Source organism: Sorex fumeus, unplaced genomic scaffold (genome assembly GCF_029834395.1).
Source record: "Sorex fumeus unplaced genomic scaffold, SorFum_2.1 ptg000008l, whole genome shotgun sequence".
Lineage (NCBI taxonomy): Eukaryota > Metazoa > Chordata > Mammalia > Eulipotyphla > Soricidae > Sorex > Sorex fumeus.
Window position 1 is genome coordinate 77635326 of NW_026606065.1, and position 27164 is coordinate 77662489.

At 45.2% G+C, this 27164-nt stretch overlaps 1 protein-coding gene across 1 annotated transcript; it reads left to right on the plus strand.

Moving 5' to 3' along the window:
- SERP2 (stress associated endoplasmic reticulum protein family member 2) lies at positions 1-26155 on the plus strand. The gene is made up of 3 exons (XM_056109902.1): positions 1-367; positions 6651-6723; positions 26006-26155. The coding sequence occupies exons 1-3, from the start codon at positions 284-286 to the stop codon at positions 26044-26046; spliced, it is 198 nt and encodes a 65-aa protein (XP_055965877.1). The 5' UTR covers positions 1-283; the 3' UTR covers positions 26047-26155.
- Positions 26156-27164: the final 1009 nt, after the last annotated feature.

Consider the following 27164-nt stretch of genomic DNA (forward strand, 5'->3'; position numbering starts at 1 on the left):
GCCGGAGGGGCCGTGCCGGGTAGGGAGCTGGGGGGACCGGAAGGATGGCGAGGAAGTAGGAGAGGGTTTCCTGAGATGAAAGATTACTTCCGTCCGGGCTCTGGCCTCTCTCTGGAGCCGGCTCCTTGGGGGTTGGGGACCCGGGTGCGCGGGGTGCAGGCTCGGCCACCTGCAGCGCCCAGCGCGGGCGGGACGCGCTCTGCCCGGTCCGGGGGCTCACGCGGCGGCGGGGGGTGGGGGGTCCTTGCAGGTGGGAGTCGAAGCCTTCGCTAGCGCCCAAGCCATGGTGGCCAAGCAGCGGATCCGGATGGCTAACGAGAAGCACAGCAAAAACATCACCCAGAGGGGGAACGTAGCCAAAACCTTGGTAAGGCGGGGGCGGCGCCGAGCGGGCGAGCGGGGCAGGGCCGGCCGGGCGGGCGGGGCGGGGCGGGGCGGGGCGGGGCGGCCGCCGACTCCCCGCCCGGCCGCCCCGCTCCCCCGCGCCCCGGCCCGCCCCTCGGGTGGGTGCCCGAGCTGGGCTGCGGGCGACGCGGATGCCTCCCTCCAGCCGGGGGCCCCGAGTTCTCTGGGTGGTCGTGGCCCCCCACTGGCAGGGGCGGCTGGGGCTAGCTAGGGCCTCCCCAGGAGGTGCAGGCCTTTGTCTCTGGGAGACGAGCAAAATCTCGTCCTTACTGCATCAGTTAAATGAACTGCTTGACAGAGGGCCCAGGGCCTAGTAGGAGCTAGGATGGATGGATGGATGGATGGATGGATGGATGGATGGATGGATGGATGGATGGATGGATGGATGGATGGATGGATCGATGGATAGATCGATGGACAAATGGATGGATGGACGGACGGACAGACGGACGGACGGACGGACGGACGGGCAAATGAATGGATGGATAGGCAGATCGATGGACACATGGATGGATAGATGAATGGATGAAATGGACGAATAGATGGATGAATTCGAGGAACGAGTTAAGGATTACATGCATTTATCGTCTCCTTCTCCCAGGTTTTGGCCCCTGGGCGGTCTCTCACAGACTCACAGTCTAAGGCATTGTTTCCAGCCACTTTGTAACTGCGTATCCCAATACCTTGCAAGTGTGGGTTGAAATTCTGAATCAGCTTTCCCCCTCTCCATCCTTGTTTTTCTTTTTTCTTGTTTTTACCCCCAAGAAGTCTCTCGCTATTGGGCTACAGTGTAAATACCAAATTAACCTCTTTCACTCTGTGAATTCATCCCAACTGTATAGTCCTGAGTTTTAAAGATGGAGTTTTTTTTTTTTTGTCAAGCATCCTGTGCTGCCCGCCCACCCTCCCCCCCACGAACAACTGTAACTTTGCAATTGCTTTGCAATTGGACTCTTTTAAAAAGTTAGTGTTATTGAAGTAACATTGGTTTTTAACATTATTAAGGTGTGGGTATATGGCATTTTAAATCCCCATTTGCATGTGCTACATGATGGTTTCCACCAGAAGTCTAGTGTCTAGTGTTCATCATGCAGTTGACCCATTTTAGTTTTCCTTGTACCCATTTGTTCTGGCAATCAGTATTTTGTTTTGTTAGAGCCAATAACCTAGGGACCAACCAAACTTAGCCCCTAGGTTTGCTTTTGTTTGGTTTGGTTGGTGTCTTTATCTTCCCCATGTAAGTGAACAACAACAACAACAACAAACACTGTTTTCCGTTGTTCTTTGATTTTGCTCGAGCGGGCAAATGTCTCCATTTTTTTGAGACTTGTTGTTACCGTGTTTGGCATATCGAATACATCACAGGTAGCTCACCAGGCTTTGCCATGCTGGTGAGATACTCTCGGTAGCTTGCCGGGCTCTCTGAGAGGGGCAGAGGAATTGAACCCGGCTCTCCCGGGCTGGCGGCGCACAAGGCAAACGCCCTACCACTGTGCTATCGCTCCAGTCCATGAGTAAGAACATGCGATGTTTTTCTTTCTTTGCATGGTTCGATATTTTAGTAAAATCTCTGCCTTGTGTGGAGAAGTTTAGCAAAACAGATTATCTTCAACAGAAAATGCCAGTCCTGTGAACTAACAGAAAACTGAACTAGGACATGAACTAGGACGTCCAGGTCCAAATTTTTGGGCAGTGTCAGACTCCAAGACAAGACATGCAGAGGCACATGGAATCCATTATCCTTTGCAGTTGAGTGGAGGCCCAGCTTAAACTTGGGGTTTGGCTGGGAAAGCTTAGCAACCAGTTGAAGGCATTTCTTTTAGCCAAAGAAATTATGTTGGTTTGATGAAGTGAGTAAAAAAATTGGATCCGCTGTCCTCATACTAGACTTCTCACAAAATCAAGCAGTATTGTGGCAGGGAATCCAAAGAATCAGATTCTGCTTTATTAGACCAGGGCAACAGTACAGTGAGTAGGGCTTTTGCCTTGCATGAGGCCAACCCAGGTTCGATCTCCGGCATATCATATGATCTCTGAGCACTGCCAGGAGTAATTCCTGAGTGCAGAGCCAGTTGTAACCCTAGAGCATCACTGGGTGTGACCCAAAAAACTAAAAAAAAAAAAGACTCACCAACTCAACTCCACCCCTCCAAAAAACTCAGCTTTCCTTGAACCTTTACACACAGCTCCAGGCTTAGTGATATTTAAAATTCTCTCGTTACAGCATTAGATCATTTCAGTGTGATTGGACAGTGAGATGGCAATGTGCTGTCAAATGGAAACTATTTTTTCACATAGATGATTCTCCTATTTATTTATTTATTTATCTTTTTTGGGTCACACCCGGCAATGCACAGGGGTTACTCCTGGCTCTGCGCTCAGGAATTACTCCTGGCGGTGCTGAAGGACCGTATGGGATGCTGGGGATCAAACCTGGGTTGATCATGTGCAAGGCAAACGCCCTGCCCTCTGTGCTATTGCTGTGCTATCAGCCCCTCTCTCTCCTATTTATTTTTAGTCAGAAAATTTGCTGAGAAAATTGACATTGAACAAAATTATTTGTTGTTTTTATTTGGGGGCCACACTCAGTAGTGTTCAGGTGTGGTTGAAGGACTGTCCCTAGTGATGGCCTAGAGTATATGGTACCAGGGATGGACACTGGAGCTCCCACTTGTATGTGCTCTCCCTCACTATCTCCCCAACCCTGCCTGAAATCCCATTTTTTTTTTTTTTTTTTTGCTTTTTGGGTCACACCTGGCGATGCACAGGAATTACTCCTGACTCTGCACTCAGGAATCACTCCTGGCGGTGCTCAGGGGACCATATGGGATTCTGGGAATCGAACCCTGCTTGGCCACGTGCAAGGCAAATGCCCTACCCGCTGTGCTTTTGCTCCAGCCCCTTGAAATCCCATTTTTAATTCAGTTTGAAACACTCATGGTCTTCTATTCCTAATGTATCAGTTTTTCCCAGGATATAAGAATAGCTGATGTTCTAAAAATCTCTAGCTGTGTGTTTCTGTTTAAAGAACTAGAAGCCAGTATTTAGTTCTTTGTGGAATTCAATTGACAACTTATCTGATTGCCAGATAGACAATTCTTGCTATTCATTTGCTATACCACTAGGTTTGGTAAACTCAGTGTCTGACACCTCCAGCTTTTCAAGACCATTAGAAAATGAGACTGGAAAGGAAAATTATTGGCACTAACATTTAAAAAGAAAATAAAAATATTGGAATAAAATTTATTTGATTGTCTATAAAATATAGTCACCTGCAATTTAACTCAACTCAGCTTTGAGATTTATGTTCAAAATACACTTCTAGTACTGTGTGATTGAATTTTTAATAGGTCCTGATATACCAATGCTTAGACCTTTCAAAAGTGTCTGGCGCCTGGGAGGGGTTTTAAATGGCTCTACTAAATTTGTAATGAAAGGTTTTCACCCTGGGCCACAATGTATCCTTATTTTCACTTAGAAGAATTTCTGGTTAAGTTTATGATAAACTGATCAGCATCCAAAAAAGAAAATCTAAATTCTCTTTTTTAAAAAACGATCTAAGTCCTATATTTCCAATTATTGGTAAAATATTATTATTTTTTGCAAATATTAACTTAAAAAGGGACTTATTTAGGAGTTCAATAAACAAGAACAGAAAAGTTGTAACTGAAAATTCAAAGTAAAAATTTCAAAGTAGTTATTTCATAACTAGCTAACAGTGATAAGGTGAATCAGTATTACTCCCAAACAGCAGACTATTCCAAGAAACAGAGAATTGTGATTATTCAGTAGTGACTTCTCCACATTGACAGGGGAATTTAAATTTCAGAGTTCTGGGTTACTTATCTACTGGTATTTTAGCATAGCAAAGTTATACCATCACATTTTGGAATTTCAGAAAGTGGCAAACTCCAGTGTAAAATAAATTAGGTCATTGGTGGGATCGTTACTGGTTTCCTTAAACCTTTCCAGCAATAGTTTCAGCTTACATGATGTTTTTCCCCAATGGAATTATGCTTACATCTCTTTCCCCTAAAAAAAAAAAAAAGCAAAGGAAAGCTCTCAAAAAAAATTTTTTTTAAGATTATAGTTTTCTGTTTTCTATGCCCCCCAATCTCTTCATGCTTATAATTCACATTTTTCTGGAAAGGAAAAGAAAGACATCATGTGACATCTACCCCAGACCAATCATTCGTTTACAGGCTCCTGAACTCATTTGCTAGTTTCTCTGGAGAGTACTCTAAGAAAAATATTCATATAGTATTAGTGGGAGGACAGCACAAGAACTTCGGGGGTTTTTTTCTGAGCCACACCCATCTATGCTTCAGGGCTTACCTTACCCCTGGCTCTACACTCTGGGATCACTCCTGGTGAGTTTAGGGGAATCATATGGGCATGCCAGGGACCAAACCAGGTTGGCCACATGCTAAGTAAGTGCTTTGCTAGCTGCACTATTGCTCTAGACCCAGCAGTAAGACTTTTGGTCAGTTGTAATACATGGTTAGAAAGTTGGTGAAAGAGAGAAGGAGGGGATAGATAACACAATTCAGGTAACCCTATTTAAAGAGTACCTTTGTTGTTTACTTGTTCTGATTTCAATCTGGTTTTAAGCACCAAAAAATAGCCTAGTAATAACACCTGTTAAAATGATCTTATGCAATTATTTAAAGCTGTGTTCCTGTTCTTGTCTTTGAAGCTCCAAGGAAAACAGCCATCTATCCCCCACCCCAGCATAATGTTGCCATTATGCAAGAATGGGGATAGATATATGCTTGTGAGGAACTAAGATATGAATGATCTTATTCCTTAGTCAAAATCCACCTGCCCTTGATACTTTCACCATAATCCTTTAGTAAGAGAAATATAGGGGTAGCTAGGGAATATTAGTAAATGTAAATTAATCCAGATAATAAATGAGAATTACTCCAAATCATCCTTTCCAGAACCTGCCTTTATCTGACCTACAAAATCGCATTGAATGATACATGTATACTTATTTATTCTTCAACAAACATTTCATGTGTATCAGCCTATGCCAGGTATTGTTATTGTTGATCCACAAAAGGGATATAGTGCCTGTCCCTGTGGGCCTACAGTCTAGTGGAGAGACAGACAGGAGACACATTATCACACAGACAAATAAAGAGCTACAAACTGAAAAATGCTACCAAGAAAATAGTACGTGGTAATACAAGTAACCCAACTGAAGTCAGGAAGAAGGCTTTTAAAGAATGTAATAGGTAAGCTGAGAACCTAAGAATTGTTGCCTTATCTATAATAAAACGAGTTCTATACCTTTGATGGGCTACAGCCTATTTTGGAATCATGAAAATGAGGAAATATTTAATGAGTCTTGCCAACTTTCCAGTACCCCAAGTTCCAAATTTTTGTAGCACAGAGAAGGTTTTGAAGAAATGACTGCACTCTGTGACTATGCTTGGGTTTCCCGGGTGCAAGAATTAATGATGAATGCATTTGTGGAATCCTCAAGTTCTGCAGTAAGGCTGAACCGAATGTGAGTCCCAGTTCTTGCTCAGATAAACAACTGAGTTTCGGTTTCTCAACTGCAAGACAGAGATGGTAAAGTTTGCCTTGCCTGGAGCTGTGGCTGCGGAGAGAAAAGGCTTTGTATGGCTTCCTGCAGTGCCAAGGGAGAGTAGTCTTTTACCTTTACCTTTTCAACAAATATAAGCAATTATTAGAAAGATTGATTTGGGGCTCTTGTTTCACTCTGCTTTTTATGGATTTATATGCTGGAGCCATAGCACAGTGGGTAGGGTGTTTGCCTTGCACGCTGCTGACCCAGGTTCGATTCCTCCGTTCCTCTTGGAGAGCCTGGCAAGCTACTGAGAATATTCCGCCCACAGGGCAGAGCCTGGCAAGTGCCCCGTGGTGTATTAGATATGCCAAAAACAGTAACAAGAAGTCTCACAATGGAGACATTGCTGGTGCCTGCTCGAGCAAATCGATGAACAAGGGAAGGACAGTGCTACAGTGCTACAGTGTTACCCTATATGTTCTCAGAATGTTTAAAACTGCCGGTTATTGATGAATTTTTCTAAACATTTCACCCTCTTTTTCATTTATCCATCTTTTTTTAATCTTCTTCATTCATAACTGTCCATTGGATGTTGAGCTCAGGTATGTCTCATTCACAATGAGATCCCCACTCTAAGCACTTGCCTAGTAGTACTCAAATGTTTGTTGAGTGGATGAACTAATCTACTTTCTCCCATCTCTTTTAGAGGCCACAAGAAGAGAAATATCCTGTGGGACCATGGCTGTTGGCACTGTTTGTTTTTGTTGTCTGTGGTTCAGGTATGAGTTTTTCACTGACCTCATATTTCACGTTCTTTACCAATCTTTAAAAACACACGTCTTACTCACAAGGTAAATGGGCAAAGAAGCATTGATCTGAGATTCAAGTTAATCACTACCTGAAGTTTCTAGTAATAGGTTTTGACTTTGCTACTTTTCAGCAAACCAAATAACAATCATTAAATATCATGTTGAGCTATTAAATTGGCTCTCTACACACCTTAGAACTCAGTTTGGGCTTTCTGTGAAGACATAGCCACAAAATGAGAAATTTAAACAGAAAGTGAGCACCTGTCTTGCTTGAGGCAAATCCACGTTCCAGAAAATCAGAGAGGCTTTATGTTTTAAGAGGATGTTCTAAGAGCTCCTAAGTATAACTGGGTCCTGTCCTCGACCTCAGCATATCACCTGGTTGGAAGGTGACAAGTTCAAATAGCATATGCAAACACATATAGCCACAGCGGAGTCTTAAACAAAGGAATCGTGCAGTTGTTTGTAGCTCGGTTCTGTTTTGAGAAAATTTAACATAGTTCCTGGTTCCCATGACTGAATGTCTGAAACACTAGTGAATGGAGGCCCCTTTTTCCAATGTAAGGTCAGCCTTGATGACTCCCATTCCCCATCATCTCGTACTTGCTGAGGGCTGGGAAGGCGAAGAGTCCCTATCTTCCTGCAAAGATCTAGATCACCTGGAAAGACATCACTCTACAGCAGAAACCCATTGCTAAAGCTAGATCAGTGCCTCTGCTTTTCAAGAAATCATTCTTCCAAGGATACAGAAGGCCTTAGGAGGTAAAAGCGATACAAAGTACTTTGTAGATTAAGGCTAAAATAATTAAAATGTCATTTACTATGGCCTAGTAAGAGTATATGTTCTCCAAGAAAACAAACTAGCTGTACCGAATTCCCAAAAATGTATCCTCAAAGGAGATGCTTTGCCCTGCTAAGGAATCCCTCCTCACTGTCTTGAACAGTTTATCCAACTTCTTTGCCAGAAAATTTCTGAACATGGAGTGCTCATTTCTCCAGAAAGTCTATCCCATTTCTGTATATTCTAATTTTTTTAGAAACATGGCTTCTCTTTGGAACTACACTGTGTTGTCTTCTCCAGTTCAGGTATGAGCTAAACTGCCTCGGTGCACTCTCCTGGTCTTATCAGATGTGGTATCTAGAACCTCATTCTGCATCTACTACATGATTCTCATAAAGCAAAGCCTTTCACACTGCAGAAATTGGATTAGAAGTAGTGTGACTGTGACAGAGAGAACAGAATTGTCATTCCTCTAGGTTTCATCACTCTGCTTCTAGTCCTATGATCTAGTCTCTTTTTACCAGTCACAGACCCACCATATTCTTCACATAGAACTTTCAGCAAGTTCAAGCACATTGCCTGGACCCCAACCCCACCATTCAAAGTGGTCCCCTGCCCTCATCACACATTGCTTTAGTGATGCACGGCCTCATCAGCATTTCAAATTCTTTCATTTGTTTACTTAATATTTATTTTCCTCTCTTAGGAAAGACCATGTTTATTTTCTACTAAATATATGTATCCTAGCCCAGCATTTAGTATATGAGTACTCAGTAAGTTTGACTGGGTGGCTGCCTGGATGAATAGAACCAGATATGGACCATTCAGTAGATATTCAGTTGATTTTTTTGAGACCTAATATTAAGCTTCATGAATCTTTCTATTAAAATTTCATTGTTGATTATCAGTTGTCTTTTTATAAAGTAGCCATAAAACCTGGAAACACAGATGAACATCATAAAGAATAACTTACCGGTAATACGTTATATGTACAGTATAGTCAATGACATGACTTGACAGACCCAATGTACCATGTCCTCTATGTCTGGTTTCAAGTGCCACATGCAGTTGCAATGAATACAATGCCATCTTGCATTCTGTTAACGCCAGCCCCTATGAATGCATTTGTGAGTCATTGCTTCAGATAATCTGTATCTGATTTTTAACCTCAAAAAATAAATAAATAAAAATAAAAAACAAGCAAACTGAAAAGCCTGTGGGTGAGGGTTCCACAGAAAAATCAAGAAAAACCCATATTTATAAAAACATTATCTATGTTTTCGGGCTTTATGGCCACCCAACAGATTGTTAGATCTCGAATCCTGAGTCTTTTATCTAATTATCTTTCCTTCCCGGATTTAGAGATTCTGAAAGTATATTATGTTCCTGAGATACTGATAAAAGGCTAGACCATGAGAAGCTCACTGAACACAACTACAGACAACTCCCTTAAGCTTTCAACATCTCAGCAAAAATTTAAACAATCATTGTGTCTTGAGGTTCCCCCATGCGCCTGGCATTTTGTTAGGCCCTAGACAACCCCTTCAGGAGCAGGAGGGCACTGGGGGAGGAAGATAAGGAAACTGTTCGTTGTTGGCTGGGGAAAGAAGGCTTTGATAATGGGTGCCCCGGCCACTTGGCAGGCTGGATAAGGGACTTGTCTTACTGTATGTGGGCTGTTGTAGCAAAATACCACAGACTGGTGGCAGAAATATACAGCAGAGACATACTGCTCAGTGTCCTGGAGGCTAGAAGTCAGATGAGCGTATCAGAGTGGCTGGGAGAGGGTCCTCTTCCCACGTGGTACCCTTCTGTGTCTCCATGAGTGACAGGTGGAGCTAGGATGGTTGGGACTTGGGGAGGGGGTCTCTTTTCTGATACCATCTGCTCCCTTCAATAAAGCTCCACCCACATGACTAATCACCTCTGGAGCCTCTAGCTTCTGAGTCTAGCACAGTGGGTGTGATTCCACCTAGACATAAGGGGGACACAGAGAGACTTCTCCATCACACTGAGCAGGAGATAGCAGGAGAGGAAGTGAAATCAGAGCTGAGTTTTGTAGGACAGACACCCACACAAAGGGTGTGTGGGAGGTTAGTCCACATGAGGGAACACTCCTGACAAAGCAGGGAGGCTTGACCTAGTTTCCAAGACTCAAGAATGGCCAAAGTTCGATTGTAGGAATCTCTGAGACCTGGCCTTCCTGTCCTTATGCAACCTGGGTGGTCAGAGCCTAGGGAAATGCAGAACTCCTCCCTCCCTCCCTCCCTCCCTCCCTCCCTCCCTCCCTCCCTCCTTCCCTCCCTCCCTCCCTTCTTCCTTCCTTCCTTCCTTCCTTCCTTCCTTCCTTCCTTCCTTCCTTCCTTCCTTCCTTCCTTTTCTCACAGTTTATCAGGCTTCTCCAGTCTTCACTCTGAGGCAGTCTATACGGGCAGAAAATAAAATGTTCTTTTGGCTTTGTGTTTTCCTCAAAACCAAAAGCCATCTTTTTGAAAGGGCTTAAAAACACTGTAATTTTGCTACTCTTGTTAGTCCAGAGTGTAGGAACTATATCTTTCCCCCTTGAGTAAATTAACACATTTGCTGACAGCAGACCATTGGCACCCTCTCATCACCTGTCATTTTCTAAGAGATCCAACTCAGGGCTCTGTTATCCCATTTGCCCAGGGATTAGGGATAGGGACCTGAAGGACCTGGAGATTTTTGCCTTCAAGCGGTTTTAAGAGCACATGCCATGGTGTATAGGGAAGAGTGGTAAGAGGGGATGGCACTAGAAGAGTTTAGTGGGAGAGCACATGTTTTGCATGTATGAGGTCCTGGGTTTGACCCTTGATACCATGAAGGAGGAGTATTAGCATGCCATATAGCAAGGAAGGAAGGAAGGAAGGAAGGAAGGAAGGAAGGAAGGAAGGAAGGAAGGAAGGGAGGGAGGGAGGGAGGGAGGGGCAGGCACATACAGATATACTTAATTAGTATGCTACATCCTCTCTCCCTTTATTTCCAGAGAACATCTAATGAAGCACCTTTAAATCTCCCTAGTTAGACTAGTTTACTTTTATGGAGAGGCTAGACATAAAATGCGAGCGGAGCAATCTTCCTCTCTATCTTCTGTTACTCCTCTGTTAACAAGCTACCATGATCCTTGGGCAGTGGGTCCTGTCCCTTTTAAAATCATCACTGTCACTGTCACTGTCTTCCCATCGATTTTCTCGAGCGGGCCCAGTAACTTCTCCATTGTGACACTTGTTACTGTGTTTGGCATATAGAAAACATCATGGGTAGCTTGCCAGGCTTTGCTGTGTGGGTGAGATACTTTCAGGAGTCTGCCAGGCTCTCGGAGAGGGGTAGAGGAATCAAACCCAGGTTGGCTGGGTCGGTCGTGTGCAAGGCAAACGCCCTACCTGCTGTGCTATTGCTTCAGCCCTGGATGGACTACATGATAATGAATGTAATTTTGGTCTAAAGAGGAAAAAAAATACTAGAGAAAATGAAAGGATCTATTACAGAAATGGGCTACCAGGATTAAAACAAACAGAAAGCCTCAACATATCAACCACAATGATAGAAAGAGAAGCAAGAATAAAAAATCTCTCCCAACTACATCAAGCTAAAAAAGCTTCTGTATTGTGATTTTTTTTTTAAAGTTTTTAGGTCACTCACACACAGAGGTGCTCAGGGCACCATATGGAATACCTCGGAGTGAACGCAGGTCACCTGCATGCAAGGCAGTGCACTACCCGCTGTACTATCTCTCTCACTCCTTTTACCAATGAATTTTACCAAGCCTTTAAAGAAGAAATTAAATTTATTTTACTAAAACAAAAAAAAAAATAAATAACAACAACAAAAGGAACCAAAAAGGTCAACACAACCCTGAAACCAAAACCAAAAGAGACACAAACACAAACTATAATATCTCTGAGAACAAAGATGCAAATTTTCTCAACAAAATATTGCATCGAGCTCAACAGTACATCATCAATATGACTTTACATAGTAAATAGAGATCTAAGAATGGTTCAGCATAGGTAACTAAAAATAATCTACTACCACCTCCCTCTATTTTTTGGCTGATTTTAGCCTTTTCTTTTGCTAGCCTCAGCTCAAGTTAGGCACTGTTCTCACAGAAATGTGTCATTCTTCTCAGTTTGTCCTTGGGACCATGCCCTTCCTTCTATCTTTGTACATGTCCCTTTCGAAACATGCCACGAAAACACAATAGCTCCTTCAGCTCTGTCCCCATTGCCACAACTCTGGGAGAACTCACTCTCCTCTGAGAGTTTCTCTCTTTGGGGTTGCAGGCAACAGGCTCCCATCGTTTCTCTTCACTTGTAAGAATTTTGTTTACTTGAATTAAACCGTTCCATAGTTCAGCTGTACATCATGGAGTCTCTACATAATGGAGTCCTTTTGAAGATAGGCCTCATATGTATTTGAAGCTTCGTATCACTGGTCTCACACGTCTTTGTTCCTCAAGTGAAAATGATCCCCTGCTTCTCATTTTTGACTGGACCTCAGTACCGTGCACCCTCACCTGTTGTACTCTTGCCTATTATACTCCTGGAAAACACTCTGGAGTTTCTTGTAGAAGTTTCTCACCTCCACAGACAGACCTCCACTGCCTGTAGGTCTCTTTCCTTTTGACAAGAAGGCCCTGCCCCATTTCACTCAGAGGCAGAAAGAACTAAGATCATTGTCCCTCTCTGAGTTCAGGTTTTTGTTTATTTATATGTTGTAAATTTTCATACAGATACGGAAGACAAATAGAAAATTTAATATTAAAGAAGATCTGGTGAGGGGCGTGAGCAATAGTACAGCGGGTAGGGCATTTGCCTTGCATGCAGCCAGCCAACCCAGGTTCAATCCCAGGCATCCCATAGGGTCCCCCAAGCACTGTCAGGAGTAATTCCTGAGTGCAGAGCCAGGAGGAACCCCTGAGCATTGCTGGGTGTGACCCAAACAGCAAAATAATAATAATAAAAAAAAATCTGGTGATTGATCCAGATCTCTTCAAAGACTCACTTGGTTCAAGCAAGACTGTGTGACCCCATTTTCTAATAAATCACAGCTTGGTTAAAGTGCTTTTTGTTGTTGTTTAGAAATAATGTCAGTAACATAAGAATAAGGTAGCCAAGTTGACAGTAGAGGTGGATAGGGAAGGAAAGATAAATTGGGAGGGATCTAAAGACAGTGGTAGAGGATCTTGAGTAGTTTAGTGGTGGTAGAATTATAGTACTCTGTACATCTGAAGTACAGCCATTAACACAATTATTAATCATGTTGCCTCAATAATAGCAAGGTTTAGTTTATTAAACAAGAAATGTTGGGGCTGGAGTGATAGCACAGCGGGTAGGGCGTTTGCCTTGCACGTGGCCGACCCAGGTTCGATTCCCAGCACCCCATATGGTCCCCTGAGCACTGCCAGGAGTAATTCCTGAGTGCAAAGCCAGGAGTAACCCCTGAGCATTGCAGGGTGTGACCCAAAAAGTAAAAAAAAAAATTGTCAGTATACATAAAGTAACTCAATATCCAGGATCTGACAAACAATGCAGAATGCACATTTTATGGTTTCCTCACTCTATTCTAGGAAAGAAGCAGAGCTGGTAAATGGTGAAATGAGAGAGTATGCCATGCCCACGCATTTTTCTCTCTTACTCCATTTAATATGGAAAATCAGGGAGACAGATTTCCAGCAAGCTTCAAGTCCCTATTGTTGGGAGTGATTTTTACTGCCAACCCTTCAGTCCTGCTTCCGGCTTCTTGCTCCGCCTTTCTTCTTCCCGCACATGCCTCTTGTGCCTGCAGTGAGATAACAGAGAGAAAGGAAGAACCAGGAAAGCAGCGAGGCTGCATAGCACAGGAACAGACAGGCGCCTGACACAGACACGCACAGGCGATGTTCACCAGGAAATCAGATAAACATGCAGCTCCTCGAGGCTGCTGGGAGGCCCTAGTCCAGCCAGCCCCTGTCTCCCTTACATCTGTAACTGTGATCTCTGATGCATAGCCCTATTGGGGAGTAGTTGAAGCATCTTATCTAACCACACCCATCTTCCCCTTCCCGGGGAAGTCCGTTCCCACCCGTCGTGGTTGCAGATGGTCTCTTGGGCAAGAAACACCACTGAAACCCAACCAATAAGTAATGACAGAATAAGAGGCCTTGGGAAGGAGGGGATAGTTTTGGAATCTGTCAGATATGGGTTCAAGGCCTTGATTTATCAGCCGAATAACCTCAGACCAATGATTTATTTTGCACTGATATCTTTTCGAGAGATCTTTTAAAGGGGAACTGTATGTGCCCCTCCAAAGATTACCTTGGTGGTTCCAGGGATGTAATGGGTAGGCCCACAGCCAGCTGGAACCTGCAGCTCTGGTCAGCATCACCTCCTGAGGCTTTATGGAAATGAGGTTGTGGTGAGTGCATCTGCTTCCATTAGTATGCCCTGCTTCCCTGCTGTGCTCTGAATGGTCAGGCTCAGCCATCCCCACTGGTCTTTATCTTCCAGAAGGACCTTCACTTGCAAGGTGATGCATTTTCTGTAGCAACACCCCAGATGCATGAGACTGTGTTCCCAAGAGAAGCCTCAAAACCTTGCAGGAAAACAGAAAGCATCCCGGGACTGGAGCAATAGCACAGTGTTTGCCTTGCATGCAGCCTACCCGGGTTAGATTCCCAGCATCCCATATGGTCCCCTGAGTACTGCCAGGGGTAATTCCTGAGTGCAAAGCCAGGAGTAACCCCTGTGTATCTCCGGGTGTGACCCAAAAAGTCAAAAAATTAAAAAAGGAAAGAAAGCATCCCAATGCAGACTAAAATCAATGAGTAGCGGTTTGTACTTTAACTTGATTATCAGAGGCAACATATTAAAATCTTTCCCCTTAAAGCAGCCAGAACACAGCACCGCTTTTGCTCTAACACTTATCTCTGTGTGATAGATACAAAAGCTTCAAGAACAGCGTGTTCTTTTGGGCGAGGGATCCGCCAGATAACCCTCCTCGGGGCCATTGCGGCTTTGTTTTGTTTTCTTGAGTAACCAGCTCAACTGCTGTTTTTATGATAGACAGTCTGTCAGAAGTCTAAAACCTCTTCCCAGTCAAATACCTGCGGTGGGTCCCCTCACAATATTTTTTTCCAAATAGACCAGAAATTCTGCTGGTTCAAGTCTTGACCTGCAACTTGCTTTGGCCTGAGCCTTTGTAACTGCCTCATTTTGGCTTTTCTTGGTCTCTTAACACTCCTGAACCACATTGTGATGCAAGGGATTTAAGCACACCTACCTCCCCACTCCACCCCCAATGCTTGAGAGACTGCTGTCCCCACCCCCAACTCCTTCCACCCCCTTATAAAAATGTGAGCTCTTCTGCAGGTCGGTCGGCCTTTTTCCCAGATAAGCAGCTCATCCCTGCTGCCTCAGTCCCTGCTTTCAAAACCTGCCTCTTGGGAGAATGCATGACAGCCCTGAGACGAGGAGCGCGGGCTCTTATCTGGAGACTCAGAGACAAGCATGGCCCAAATGTCTGTCTGAGGCCACAGAGGTGCTGTCCCCCATATACCACACGCTATCTCCACAAGACACTCGCGTCTGAATGTGCTTCCCAGACCGTTGGTGAAGAGTCCCCCACTGTGTCTGCCCAGCGCCCTGACCTTGGGCTTTCGCTCCCATTCACCCTCAGCTCATTTCCGGAAAGAAAAGTGTGGGCAACCCACTTGTAGCGTCCCCCACAGCCATGCAGTTAACAGCAGGCTCTCATCACTGCCATCCCCGGCCTCCCCTTCTTATAATCCAGAGCTACCGGGTTTATGGCATAACTGTCTTTCCTGTCTTCGCCTTTCTTTTTTGCCCAAAATGACTTAAAGAAGTTAGATCTATTTTCTGAAGAGGCTCATTACTCTGAGCTGTGGTTCTCTGGTCAGCAAATACATGTTTCTTGGAATCTTGTCATATTATTTATTTCTTCAGAAGCTGACTGAGATTCAGCACACTGACAGAAAGCAGCCGTTGTTACAGCTCTCTTTGACACATCAGTATAGCTTCTGTTCTTACTCCTCATTGGAATTTCTACTGCGAATTCTTCAGGGGCACCTTTTAATCCCCCTGTCCTGATCCTTTGATTCTCAGAAGAACTCTCTGATCTACCAGCCCATTCCCAAGCTTACCCCTGGTTCTATACTCAGTGGAACATATGGGGTGCTAGAGATCAAACCCACATTGGCCACATGCAAAGCAAGTGCCCTACCAGCTGTACTATCACTCCAGCACCCCGCAAAAGGAATGTTTTAAGAATACAATGTCAGATCAGTGGTTTTGTTTGTTTGTTTGTTTGTTTGTTTTTTATGAACTATACTTTATTTAAATCTTAGAGGGAATTGAAAGAGCCATGATTCTGGTTGAAGTAGAAAGTTTGTGTGTTTGTGTGTGTTGCTATCTCTTCTCATTGTTTTGCTCCTGATGGGCCCACACATCTGGACCCTCTTTTTCTATCATCTGGGGTAGTGTGTGTGGTCCAGCACTCAGTAATAACAGTGGGTGCCTTTCAGCCCCGAGCCTGCTTGTTCAATTTGGCACCGTGAGCTGTGAGTAGCTACACTGTTCCAGGGCAAGGATGCTTCCTTTGTCTGCTGGTTAGAAGTCTGTACTCTTCTCCAATATCCTCCAGGGACTGTGTCCATAGGCACAGGAGGGAGGAGAGAGATAACATGTCACAGACTGCGCCGTTCCTCTAGACAGCCTTCTCCCAGCAGATAACATGATGTGATTCTCCGAGCTGTCCTTGGTGGGGCTAAGTTGCACTGCCCAGCCTCTTATTCAGGTGATCCAACTACCTCCCTTCCCATGTGCATTGAAAGACCTCTGCATGTCCAGAAAGACCCTCTCCCTGCTCCCGAACATCCCCTCAGGGCTGGCTGCTCTTGTTAAGGATGGTGGGGGGGGGGCGTTGAAGAGAGAGGAAGAGAGAATCTTTCACGCACGTAGCTGCAAAGCCAGCCTGCAGCGGTTGAAACCTGGATTGACCACCTGCCAGTGAGGCAGTTTTGCCTACCCTCACCCTCCCATTGTTTTTGGCTTGTTTGTTTTTGTTGGGGCCACACCCAGCAGTGCTCAGAGCTTACTCCTGACTCTGTGCTTAGGGATCACTCCTGGCAGTGCTTTGGAGACCATAGATAGTGTTGGGGATCAAACCTGGGGTGAACCACCTGGCAAGGCAAACACCTTCCTGCAGTGCTGGTTCTCCACACCCCCACCCCCACCCCTGGCCTCCTTTTCTTTCTTTCTTTCTTTCTTTCTTTCTTTCTTTCTTTCTTTCTTTCTTTTTTCCTTTCTTTCTTTCTTTCTTTCTTCCTTTCTTTCTATATTTTTTCTTTTGGGGTCACATCTGGTAATGCTCAGGGGTTACTCCTGGCATTTGCACTCAGGAATCACTCCTGGCGGTACTCAGGGGCCCATATGGGATGCTGGGAATCGAACCCGGGTTGGCCGGGTGCAAGGCAGACGCCCTATCCGCTGTGCTATTGCTCCAGCCCTGGCCTCCCTTTCTTAAAAAGAGAATGGCACAGGCACCCAGCTCTCATGCTCTACCTGAGAATTACCCCCGAGGATAAAAGGAGATTGATCCATGTCAAGTGCACCATGGAGGCCTGGTCATGCTTTGGTAAATGTTTGCCAGGATCCAGTAGACATCAGCCTCTGCCTCCCTGCCTCCCCAGGTCCTAGCTTTCCTAACGAGCTTCTGAGCAAGGTTGGGGAGCCTCTGTAGACAAGAGAAAATGTTTCAACCTCTGCAGTGACTTCTTGGTTGTGATGAAAACAGCTGGGGCAGGGAACAGGAGTCTAAGGGAGGAGGAAGCCATGAGAGCCCAGTGTTCATCTGGGTAAAGAGAGGGCAGGTTTTAGCAGCTGGGATAAGGGGCCTCTTTTCTCCTTCCAGAAAGGACTCTTCCTAAATCAGCCTACAAGTGTGGGCAGGTTCTCTTCATACTACTTGGGCTGGCATTTCATGAGGATGTGTTATAAAGGCAGGCCGAGATCTTTGGTTTTGTTCGAGCCATACAATCCCTGTGGCTCATGTACTGTTGTTAAAACATCCCCTGCTTTTTTTGCCAGGAGAGGTGTGTCGCCAGAGGTTCCTCATGTTCGGCCACCCCAGGCCTGCTTGCAGAGGAGCCTTGACCAGCCCTGGATAACTTCTTGACCTGGCTACTGGGGTGCTCAATCCCCTCCCTTTTTTTCCTCAACATTTGTTCCCGAGACAGACTTGGCGGTTACCAGTTTACAGCGGACCTCTCACACAGGAGATTGCCAGAGCCTTCCCAACATGGTGATGCCACGGACAAGTGGCCTGTTTGAGGAATGGAAGCATCTGGGAGAAGCCCTTCTCTTTCAGCTACAGGGAAGACCGACCCCATGCACCTGCTCTGGAATTCCTGCCTGAGGTGCTGAGATGGATGATCTGGAGATGTCTCTTCGGCCACTGGCGTCCTCAAGGTGACCGCGGCCTCAGTTGTCCAGTGTTCCCTCTACCCTGATCTCCAGCAGCCGTGGGCTTCGTCTGTGTCTCTTTCTCAGCAGAGTTTTTCTGCCAGCCTCCATTTTAATGTGGAGAGGGGGCTTCACGATCTTGTCTAATATTTCTTCTCACAGTGCCTGCCTTCCTGCCCTCACCTGTGCTTGACTTCTCTCTCTTTGGCCTCTTCTCCATCTCTGGAAAAAATTTTCTGGAAATGCTACAAAAAGTGGTGTGTTGCCTTGCCCTTTCTTTGGGATGCTTGGTGACCCCCTCTGCAATATCTTGCCTCCTGGACGTTTCCACTTGTGTTTCATAGATCCCTTTTCTTACAAGCTCTTTCATCCTTTTCTTTCTTGTTTTATTTTTTTAAAATAATAATCATCAGAGTTGCATGATTTCTAGAATTTTCTTTTTCCCCTAAAGGCTGTACCTCTGGTCTGTCACTCTTTCTTTTCAACAACTCCCTTGATCTTTCTTAACATCAAAAATCTATTTTCAATAAAAGTGGCTTTTTGAAGTCTCTCAATGTCTGACAGTTACCTAAGAGACACACTTGTGTCATCTTTGTGCCCTTCTGGTACTTCCTGGAGTCATTATAGGTGGAGAATGACATAGTTCCAGGCCCTAAGGAACTTATGATGTCATGATTTTGCTTTCCTTTTCATGATTGACCTCTTAGGACATATGAGCCTAAAGGTGGCCATTCAAACCGGATTCTTTTGCTTTGCAAAGTTATTATGATCCATGTAGCTGGCAGTCATTCACATTCATCCCCTTAATAAATATTGACTAAGAACTTACTATGTAGGCAGATCTGAGCTTCTTGTGAGCAAAACCAATCTTGGTCCCTACTCTCTTGGAAATTAAAGTATAGTGGGGCAGAAAGTTGAGATTATCAAATAATCATGAAGCTATGTGAGATTTTAGCTATGGGAAGGAGAGGCCTGTAGAGCTTTGAGTGGAAAGGACTGGTGTTGGCTCACTCTCAGCAGGTGAACTTCAGACCATCAGCTCCAGCATCACCAGCAATCCAGTTAGAAACATTCTCAGTTCTCACCCAGTGCTCCTGGATGAGAATCTCTGGGAGCTGGGTCCAATATCAGCTACAGGAGATGGTAATAGAGTTTGAGAATTCTTATTTCATATGGTCAAAGAAAGCTTTCCTGAAGAAATAATGTCTGAATTATGAAGAAAATCTAGGCAATAGGCTGGGATGGGGGAAAAAATTAGGGAGAAAAATGTCATGTGGAAAAAACCTCTAAAATAAGGTATGTAAGCCAGCCATCCCCAGTTTGATCCCTGATACCACATAGGGTCCCTGGAGTACCCTCAAGAATCAGGAGTGATTCTTAAGCACAGAACCAGGAAAAAGCCCCTATCACAGCCTTTGTTGTTTTAGGTATATACCTAAAACACCTCCGCCCCCCCCTCCAAAAAAAAGCCCTGAAATAAGAGAAAGGAACTTGTGGGAGTCTGAGGGAGAATCCCAAACGAGAAGTATGAAGGATGAATCTAACAGTCTGGCATGGGTGGTCTCATCAAGAACTGGGAGACAGGGAACATTTGATGTTTTCATTTGAATGCAAAAGTTACAACATCTGGGGCCAGAGTGATAGTACAGTGGATAGGGCATTTCCCTTGCACATTGACCCAGGCAATAGACTCAGATTCGATCCCCAACATCCTATATGGTCCCCGAGCATCACCAGGAGCAATTTCTAAGTGCAGAGCCTAGAGTAACCTTTAAGCACCACCAGGTGTGACCCAAAAAGTAAAAAAAAAAAAAAAAAAAAAAAGTTCACAACATCATATTTGCTTTTATTCAAAGAATAATCCAATGTCTGAAAAAAGAGGAAAAATAATAATTCTAGCTACATGGTGGAGAATGGTGTGAAAAGGAATGGGGGTAGACCAACTGGCGAGATCTTGGGAAAGATAGTGGACATGTTGACTAGGGCAGTTTTGCAGGGGAGGGAAGACGGGTGCATCATCATAGGATTCTTAAAGTACACAGTTCAGGACCAGAAAGAACACTGCGTTCAACAATGGATTGAATATATACTTCACCTGTGGGAGGCCCACTTCAGATTCCCAGCCCCACATGGCCTCCCAGCTGCTCCAGGACAGACCTCCCCAAGCACAGAGCAGGAAGTAGCCACTGAGCACGGTGGGAAGTGTTAAGGATTTTGGGTTTTTAGTTGCTACCTAGAGTAATTTTTTCAAGCAACAGTTATTTTTTTCTTATCTTCAGGGTTAAGATATATATATATATATATATATATCAGTGATTAATCTGTAATTCCATAATCGATAACACAAAACCTAAAAATCTATGATGACCTTAGCAGCTGCCTCATATTTGAAACATTTTTTCTATCGAGCACTGTGGACTGTATGCATTTTGTTATGCCCATTGTTTGTGTAATGAGGTGTGTAAAGCACTTTTCTAGGTGAAACTGTGCCAGACTTTGCTCTGCTGGTAATATAATGATAATCTCAGGACTATCAGGAGTATTTAAATTTCCATTTTATGAAAGAAGGAACCAAGTTATTGGTTATGCTTTTTAAAAGCCAGGGTGCATTTAAGTTCTAACATTATGTTTATTGTATACTGCATCATTTGAAAGTACTAAGGCAATAATCCTTTTGTTTCTAATAATCCATAAGTGGAAGTAATGCTTGTTGGTCGTATTTGAGTGTAAGAAATCAATAAAATAGTTGGGTTTTACCCTTAAAATTTTTCTTAAAAGAATTTTTTGTTTTCCTGCAAAATGAAAGATCATGCCAAGCTTTATGGTAGGAGATTACAGGAAGGGCCTGTTGTGCTTGACCTTTGAGCCTCCTCAGTGCAGTTATCATTTAGAGATGGTGGAAGGTGCGGGTCGAGAGGTAAGAGGAGAGCTTAGGCCTGGTCTTACACATTGGTGAGTCATCAGAAGCGAAGTGACAGGTTTGATTTGAAGCCAGCATGAGACGGCCCAGGGAGAAGGAAGAGAATGAAAAGAATGCGAAAATGTGCACTGAATGGCATTCCTGTCTCATGTTCCTGAGAGGAGGATGCCTCCAGAAGACGTGTTCGAGGCAGGATCCAGAGGGAAGGAGGAAACTAACACTTCTGAAAGGCGAGTGTCACAGAGGCCAAGCTCAGGGAGAGTTGAGAAGAGAAAGAGCTCAGCAAGAACGAGTAGAGGAGGAAGGCCAGCAGAGGCGGGAGCAGGCCTCTTGGGTGGAGGGCCATGGAAATGTCATCTGTCACTTTAGCTCTTAAGAGATGTTTCAAGGGAGTGAGATGAGCCGAAGCGGGAATGCAGTGACTTGAGCGGGGGAGGAAGGTAAGAAAATAGCCGTTGAAAATGGTAGCAGAGTCATCTGCTGATGGCAGGGTGGAGTCAAGGAGAATTGCTCAGGTTGCTTTGGTTTCTGAGTGGGAGTCGTTCTTGCCTATTAAGCCTAGTGAAAGCCTCTTTCAGAGGAAGCAGGTGATGGCTAAGAGACGGATTGCACACTGCCAGGATCTGAAATGCAGGTGGCAGAGCGCAGTGGCTCAGGGGACCCCCTGGTTCCTGCTCTAGCCTGCATTTCTCAGAACCTTGTGATGCCCTGACCTGGAAAGTCTGCCCCCGCCCCCTTCCTTGGCACCTCTCCATTCTGCTGTCTCGCCTGCCCATGGCCTCTTTTCCTGTAGCCCACTCAGCTGTTTTCTCAGCTTTGTTCACCCACTGTAGAGATATCAGGGTCTAGACTCTCCACTTCCTTCCCCACTTTGAAACCGCTCTTGACTCTCTTCCTCTGGTGCTGCTTTGGAAAGCCTGCATTTGGGAGCTGGGGTCTCCCTGTGGGTTGCTCTGGGCAGGCACACAGAATCACACTTGAGTCATCGTGGAGGTAGTGAAGCCTTCTCCAGGACATTGCTACAACTGGAAAAGGAACCATAACTCAACCAACTCTCCAATACCTTAGATGTGGAGACAAACAAATGGTGAGCTTAAGCTAAGACTTTATTTAAGCCATTTCTCTAAGAAGATTCCATTTTAAGGGATCACCAGTACACACCTTAAGGGCTATCACATTCTTACAAGTGAATTCATGGATTCAATTAGGGTCAGGAGACTCAGGTATGGGTAAGTTGCTTTAATTAACTTACTTCTTAGTGTTGCATCTCTGAGACTAGCATAGTTTGTCTGAAACACTAGAGAAATTAGGAGTAGTTCCTAAGGAAAAAATGAAGGAGTTTTTTGATTACCTTACACTGTGCAGTCAAGTTAGCTTGATGTCCTATCATGGTCTAAACAGGCTCTTATAGGTCTATATCCTACTGATTTTTGTCTAGGGATACAATTTAAGAGGGGTTAATATTGATTTAGCATCTATCACAGGAAAGTCTTTTTAAATTTGGGAAGGGGCCTTGGGGTCACGCCCATTGGTGCTAGGGGTGCTCTGTGCCCTGGAGCCTCTCCCAGTGTGCTCACACAGTGCTAGAAATGAACCCCGACCTCCTGCAAGCAAATCATAAGCCCCAGGCCTCCAAGTTAGTTCCCCAACCCCAAGAGTTTAAGTTATTGTTTTATTTATTTATTTTTTTTGCAGTGCCTGGAATAGAACCCAAATCTCACACATACAACAAATGCACTTTTATCATTCAGCCCTATCCCCGGCCTCAGGCAGGTCTTTCATTAGCTTTATTATATTTACTCCTACCAATCCTTTGAGGAACATTATTATGTACAGGTTTTGGGGGGAGGTTGTTTGCTTGCTTGTTTGTTTTGCTTTTGGGTCACATCCAGTGATGCTCAGGGCTTACTCCTGGCTCTGTGCTCAGGAATTACTCCTGGTGTTGCTCGGGGACCAATATGGGATGCTGGGGATCGAACCCAGGTCAGCCATGTGCAAGGCAAAGGCCTGCTCCTCTGCACTATTGCTCTAGCCCTGTTCTGTATCACTGTGTCACTGTCATCCCGTTGTTCATTGATTTACTTGAGCGGGTGCCATTAACGTCCTCCCAGCCCTGAGATTTTAGCAGCCTCTTCTAATTCATTTTCCCAACGATTAGAGGCTCTTTCAGAGTCAGGGGAATGAGACCTGTTGCCATTACTGTTTTTGGCATATTGAATACGTCACAGGGAGCTTGCCAGGCTCTGCCCATGCGGTTGGGATACTCTTAATAGCTTGACAGATTCTCTGAGAGGCATATAGCCCTGTTACGTCCAGTTTTATAATGAGAGAAGTCAGGATCCAGTACAGTTCAGGAAATTCCCCAAGCTCACTAGGCAGCTAGAACTTGCACTCTGGTCTTCATATCCATACATGGAAGTCACTGCTGTAGAATCAGTTACAGTAACGATAGTAACAGCCCCCACACATTGAATCCCTGATGTGTGAGGAATCTCGTGCATGTCCTATCATTTAACTCCCGTGACGGCACTGCAAGTTCCATGTTCCACGGTCCTCAACTTAGACAAGAGGGAAACAGACTTGATGGAGTTAAATAGTTTATCCAGTGAAGAACAGGGATTCGAACCTAACATTCTCCCTTGGAACCTAACATTCTGTTCCAAAGTCTGTGTGTGAAGATCAGGGACAGTTCCCTGATCCCAGGAACAAAGCCTGAGGCATGATAGATGTAAATATTTTTTTTCCTAATGTTGTTGAACCAGCACTCCTGTTCAGCTAGATAGAGCCTGTTTATTTAATTTTCATTCCTTGTCAGCTTTGGGGAGTGGGGAGAGGACAGACATGTCAGCTATCTGCAAGTTTATTTTGCACTGTGTGTTGGTACTTTCTCATTCATCTAGCAACTTCTCCTGTCAAGATACATTCAGAAATTTACAATATGAAATTTAGAGCAGTAGTACTGTGGATAGGGTGCTTGTCTTGCATGCATTCTACCCAGATTCAATCCCAGGCATCCCATATGGTCTCCTGAGCCCTGCCAGAAAGATGCCTTAGTGCAGAGCCAGGATTAACCTCTGAGCACTGCCAGGTATGACCCAAACTTAAAAAAAAAACTTCTAGCACAACCAGAATAAAATATCACATGTAGTTAAATCACCTATTAGTGTATTTAGTTCCTTGGACCACACACACCTGGCATTCTCTAATTTTATTCTAACAGCTTAGTGTGTAGCAACATCATAAGAGACAAAGCCCACTTCTGACTGGTGTGATCTCACCAGAGAATTGACCAGATAGTAAACTGAGACAAAAACCAATAAGCTGACATGAAAGCCCCAAAGCACAGTTTACCAGAACTGTTTGGGTGTCAGACTGAATGCAGGGCACTCTCCGGGACTGTGTGGCATAGTCTCAGCAGGATCTATTTTTCATTGTGGTCACACCAAGCATTGGTGAAAAGTTAATATTAAATCATGGTGCTGTGTATCAATATTCGATGTGTGCGGGGCTGGAGTGATAGCACAGCAGGTAGGGCATTTGCCTTGCACACGGCCGACCTGGGTTTGATTCCCAGCATCCCATATGGTCCCCTGAGCATGACCAGGGGTAATTTCTGAGTACATTCTGAGTGCAGAGCCAGGAGTAACCCCTGTGACTCACCGGGTGTGACCCAAAAAGCAAATATATATATATATATATATATATATATATATATACATATATATATATATACTCATTGTGCACAGCTTATTTTCCAGAAAGCAATGGGAAATGGAGCACAAGGGCTTTGTCTGCCTTTCCAAACTGCCCGAGAAGAATCCCTCTGGGACTAACGTATGACTTTGCTCTGTATCCACAAAGTCCCAGGCCTGCACAGGGCTGTGGTCACTAACCTTAGCTATTGCAATGGTTCAATACTGTTTCATGAGTGTCTGGAAGCCCCTTTGATGGAGGTCATGTAGGGAGCTTTGTGGATCTATCCCAGGATGCCTTAATGAAGGCTAGCAGGGACTAGGCTCCTAAAAGCTCTATTTATTTTGATAGCTGATTAAACACGCTTATTCCCAACATCCCCTCAAAAAAAAAATCCTTCAACACAAGGTAATTGCTATCACTAATATTAATATCACCTTTGTTAAGACTGACCTGTAGTACCTGCTGGGTGGAGGTGAAAAAGAAATTGGACTCCTGTCTCCCAGTGATGTGTAAGCTCAATGGACCCACCAGGGTGGGAACCTTTAACTAGCTCTCACCAAAATAAGTGAATTTCCAGAAATCAAATTCCAGAAATTGTCTGTGAAGGTATAGGCTACCCACCCCTTCGGTGTAGCACGAAAGGTGTACACTGAGTGAAGACAGATCTTGACAGGGTCCGTATTGCTGGGGACAGTGGTCATAGGGCAGAATCACAACAGACAGAACTCTGCAGCCAGGGGCCATGATTCCTGGTCTGTGGTTGCTGGTTTGCCAGAGACTGGCCATCCTACAAAAAAATTGCAGCCTCACAAACCTCTGAAATGAGCCCCAGGCCCAGAGGCAGGCTGGACTACACTCCCCAGCACCACATCAGATCTGGAAAGGGGGGTGCCAACTCCTTCATTGGCTGAGCGATTTCTGGCCCTAACTCCTGGAGGAATTAGCAGGCGTTATCTATAAATCCCCCAAGCATCCATCAACAGAGGGAGCATGGCTGCCTCTTAAGAGAAGTTCACTGACCTCTTGTTAACTTAACTCCTTGTTAGGAAATATCTAATCAGCTGTGTGCTAACATGTCAGGGGCTGGGGATCAGAAGCTAGGCTCAAGGCAGGCTGGGTGTCCCTGCTGGGCGTGCCTAGAGCTGAGCTGTTGTTTATAATTTTTTTTTGCTTTTTTTTTGGGGGGGGGTCACACCTGGCAATGCACAGGGGTTACTCCTGGCTCTGCACTCAGAAATTACTCCTGGCGGTGCTCGGGGGATCAGATGGGATGTTGGGAATATTGAACCCGGGTCGGCTGCGTGCAAGGCAAATGCTCTATCCACCATGCTATTGCTCCACATAGCCCTGAGCTGTTGTTTTGATTTTCTGTTTCAGCTATCTTCCAGATCATTCAGAGTATAAGGATGGGCATGTGAGGAGGCCCACCCTCCGGAGACTGGAGGACCATGTGAGTTGATAGTCAGGTAGGATGCACACAAGCCACAGACTAGAAGAGGACGCCTAGAAACAAAGGCTTCTGACAGCTTCTTCATGGATGTCAGACCAAATTGCCTTCTCCCAGCACCTCTCCGGCAGCACCTCCATGTTCTCCGGTGGGAAGGACTTTCTGCTTCTCTGTTGGCAGGAGCGGAAGCGGTGTGGGCGGCTGGCCGCTGTTTGTTTCTCCCTCGGTTCCACCCATGTTTGCATGCGGGCCTCAGAATGATCGCGATCACAGGCTGGCCTTCTATGGAGTGGGTCTCTCTTCCTTCCATGGGGAATTGGTTTTACAAATAAATGTCTTTCTTCAACCTTGCACCATGTGTGGGTGACAGCCAGAAAACGCAAGAAAATGCCAGAGCCTTTCCCAGGGGAGTGGTGCCCTTGGGAGCTGGCCAGGGAATCTGCAGGCCCAGATGCACATTTATGTAGAGCTCTGGCCAGCCCACAGGGCCTGGGGTTCCAACTTCTTACAGGGTGGGAGTCTACACATTAGACCACTCTTCCTTTTTTTGCCTGTCTTTTTTCTGGGATGGGAGTGGGAGGAGAGAGTGTTGGGCTGTTGTTCCCCCGCCCCGCCACACACACACACACCTCCAGCCCATGTGATGGCGTTTGTTTGGTGGTTAGTTCTTCTGGGTAGCTGCAGGGCCAGCATGGAGACTTCTAAGGCCCTTGGTGAGAACCATTCAAGCTCAGGGTCCCATCCTGGCCACACACATAGCCAGATTAGGCGAGAGGACAGAGCTCTCTAGGTGGTCAGCTGCAGAAGGGGAAGGCCCAGCCTGGTAGGTGTCAGCCCCCTCTCCCTCCTTAGCCTTCCCATACTTCTCTAAGCCTTGGTTCGCCAACTTCCCCGTGGAAGTGGGGGGCTTGGTCAAGGGTGGTGGGTGCACACATCTCAGATGCATGTAGCAAGCACTGCCAGCATGGGGGATCAGAATAAATGTTTGGGGATGGTGAGAGTGCTGGAATGATAGTAGAGCAAGTAGGTTGCTAGCCTTGCACACCGCAGATCTGGATTCAATTCCCAGCAGCACATGTGGTCCCCCTA

Bases quoted from the DNA above. Each gene is read 5' to 3' on its own strand.
- SERP2 (XM_056109902.1), top strand. From the start codon at position 284: ATGGTGGCCAAGCAGCGGATCCGGATGGCTAACGAGAAGCACAGCAAA. The intron at 368-6,650 runs GTAAGGCGGGGG...CATCTCTTTTAG, and splicing joins GGAACGTAGCCAAAACCTTG to AGGCCACAAGAAGAGAAATA. The intron at 6,724-26,005 runs GTATGAGTTTTT...TTTCTGTTTCAG, and splicing joins TTTTGTTGTCTGTGGTTCAG to CTATCTTCCAGATCATTCAG.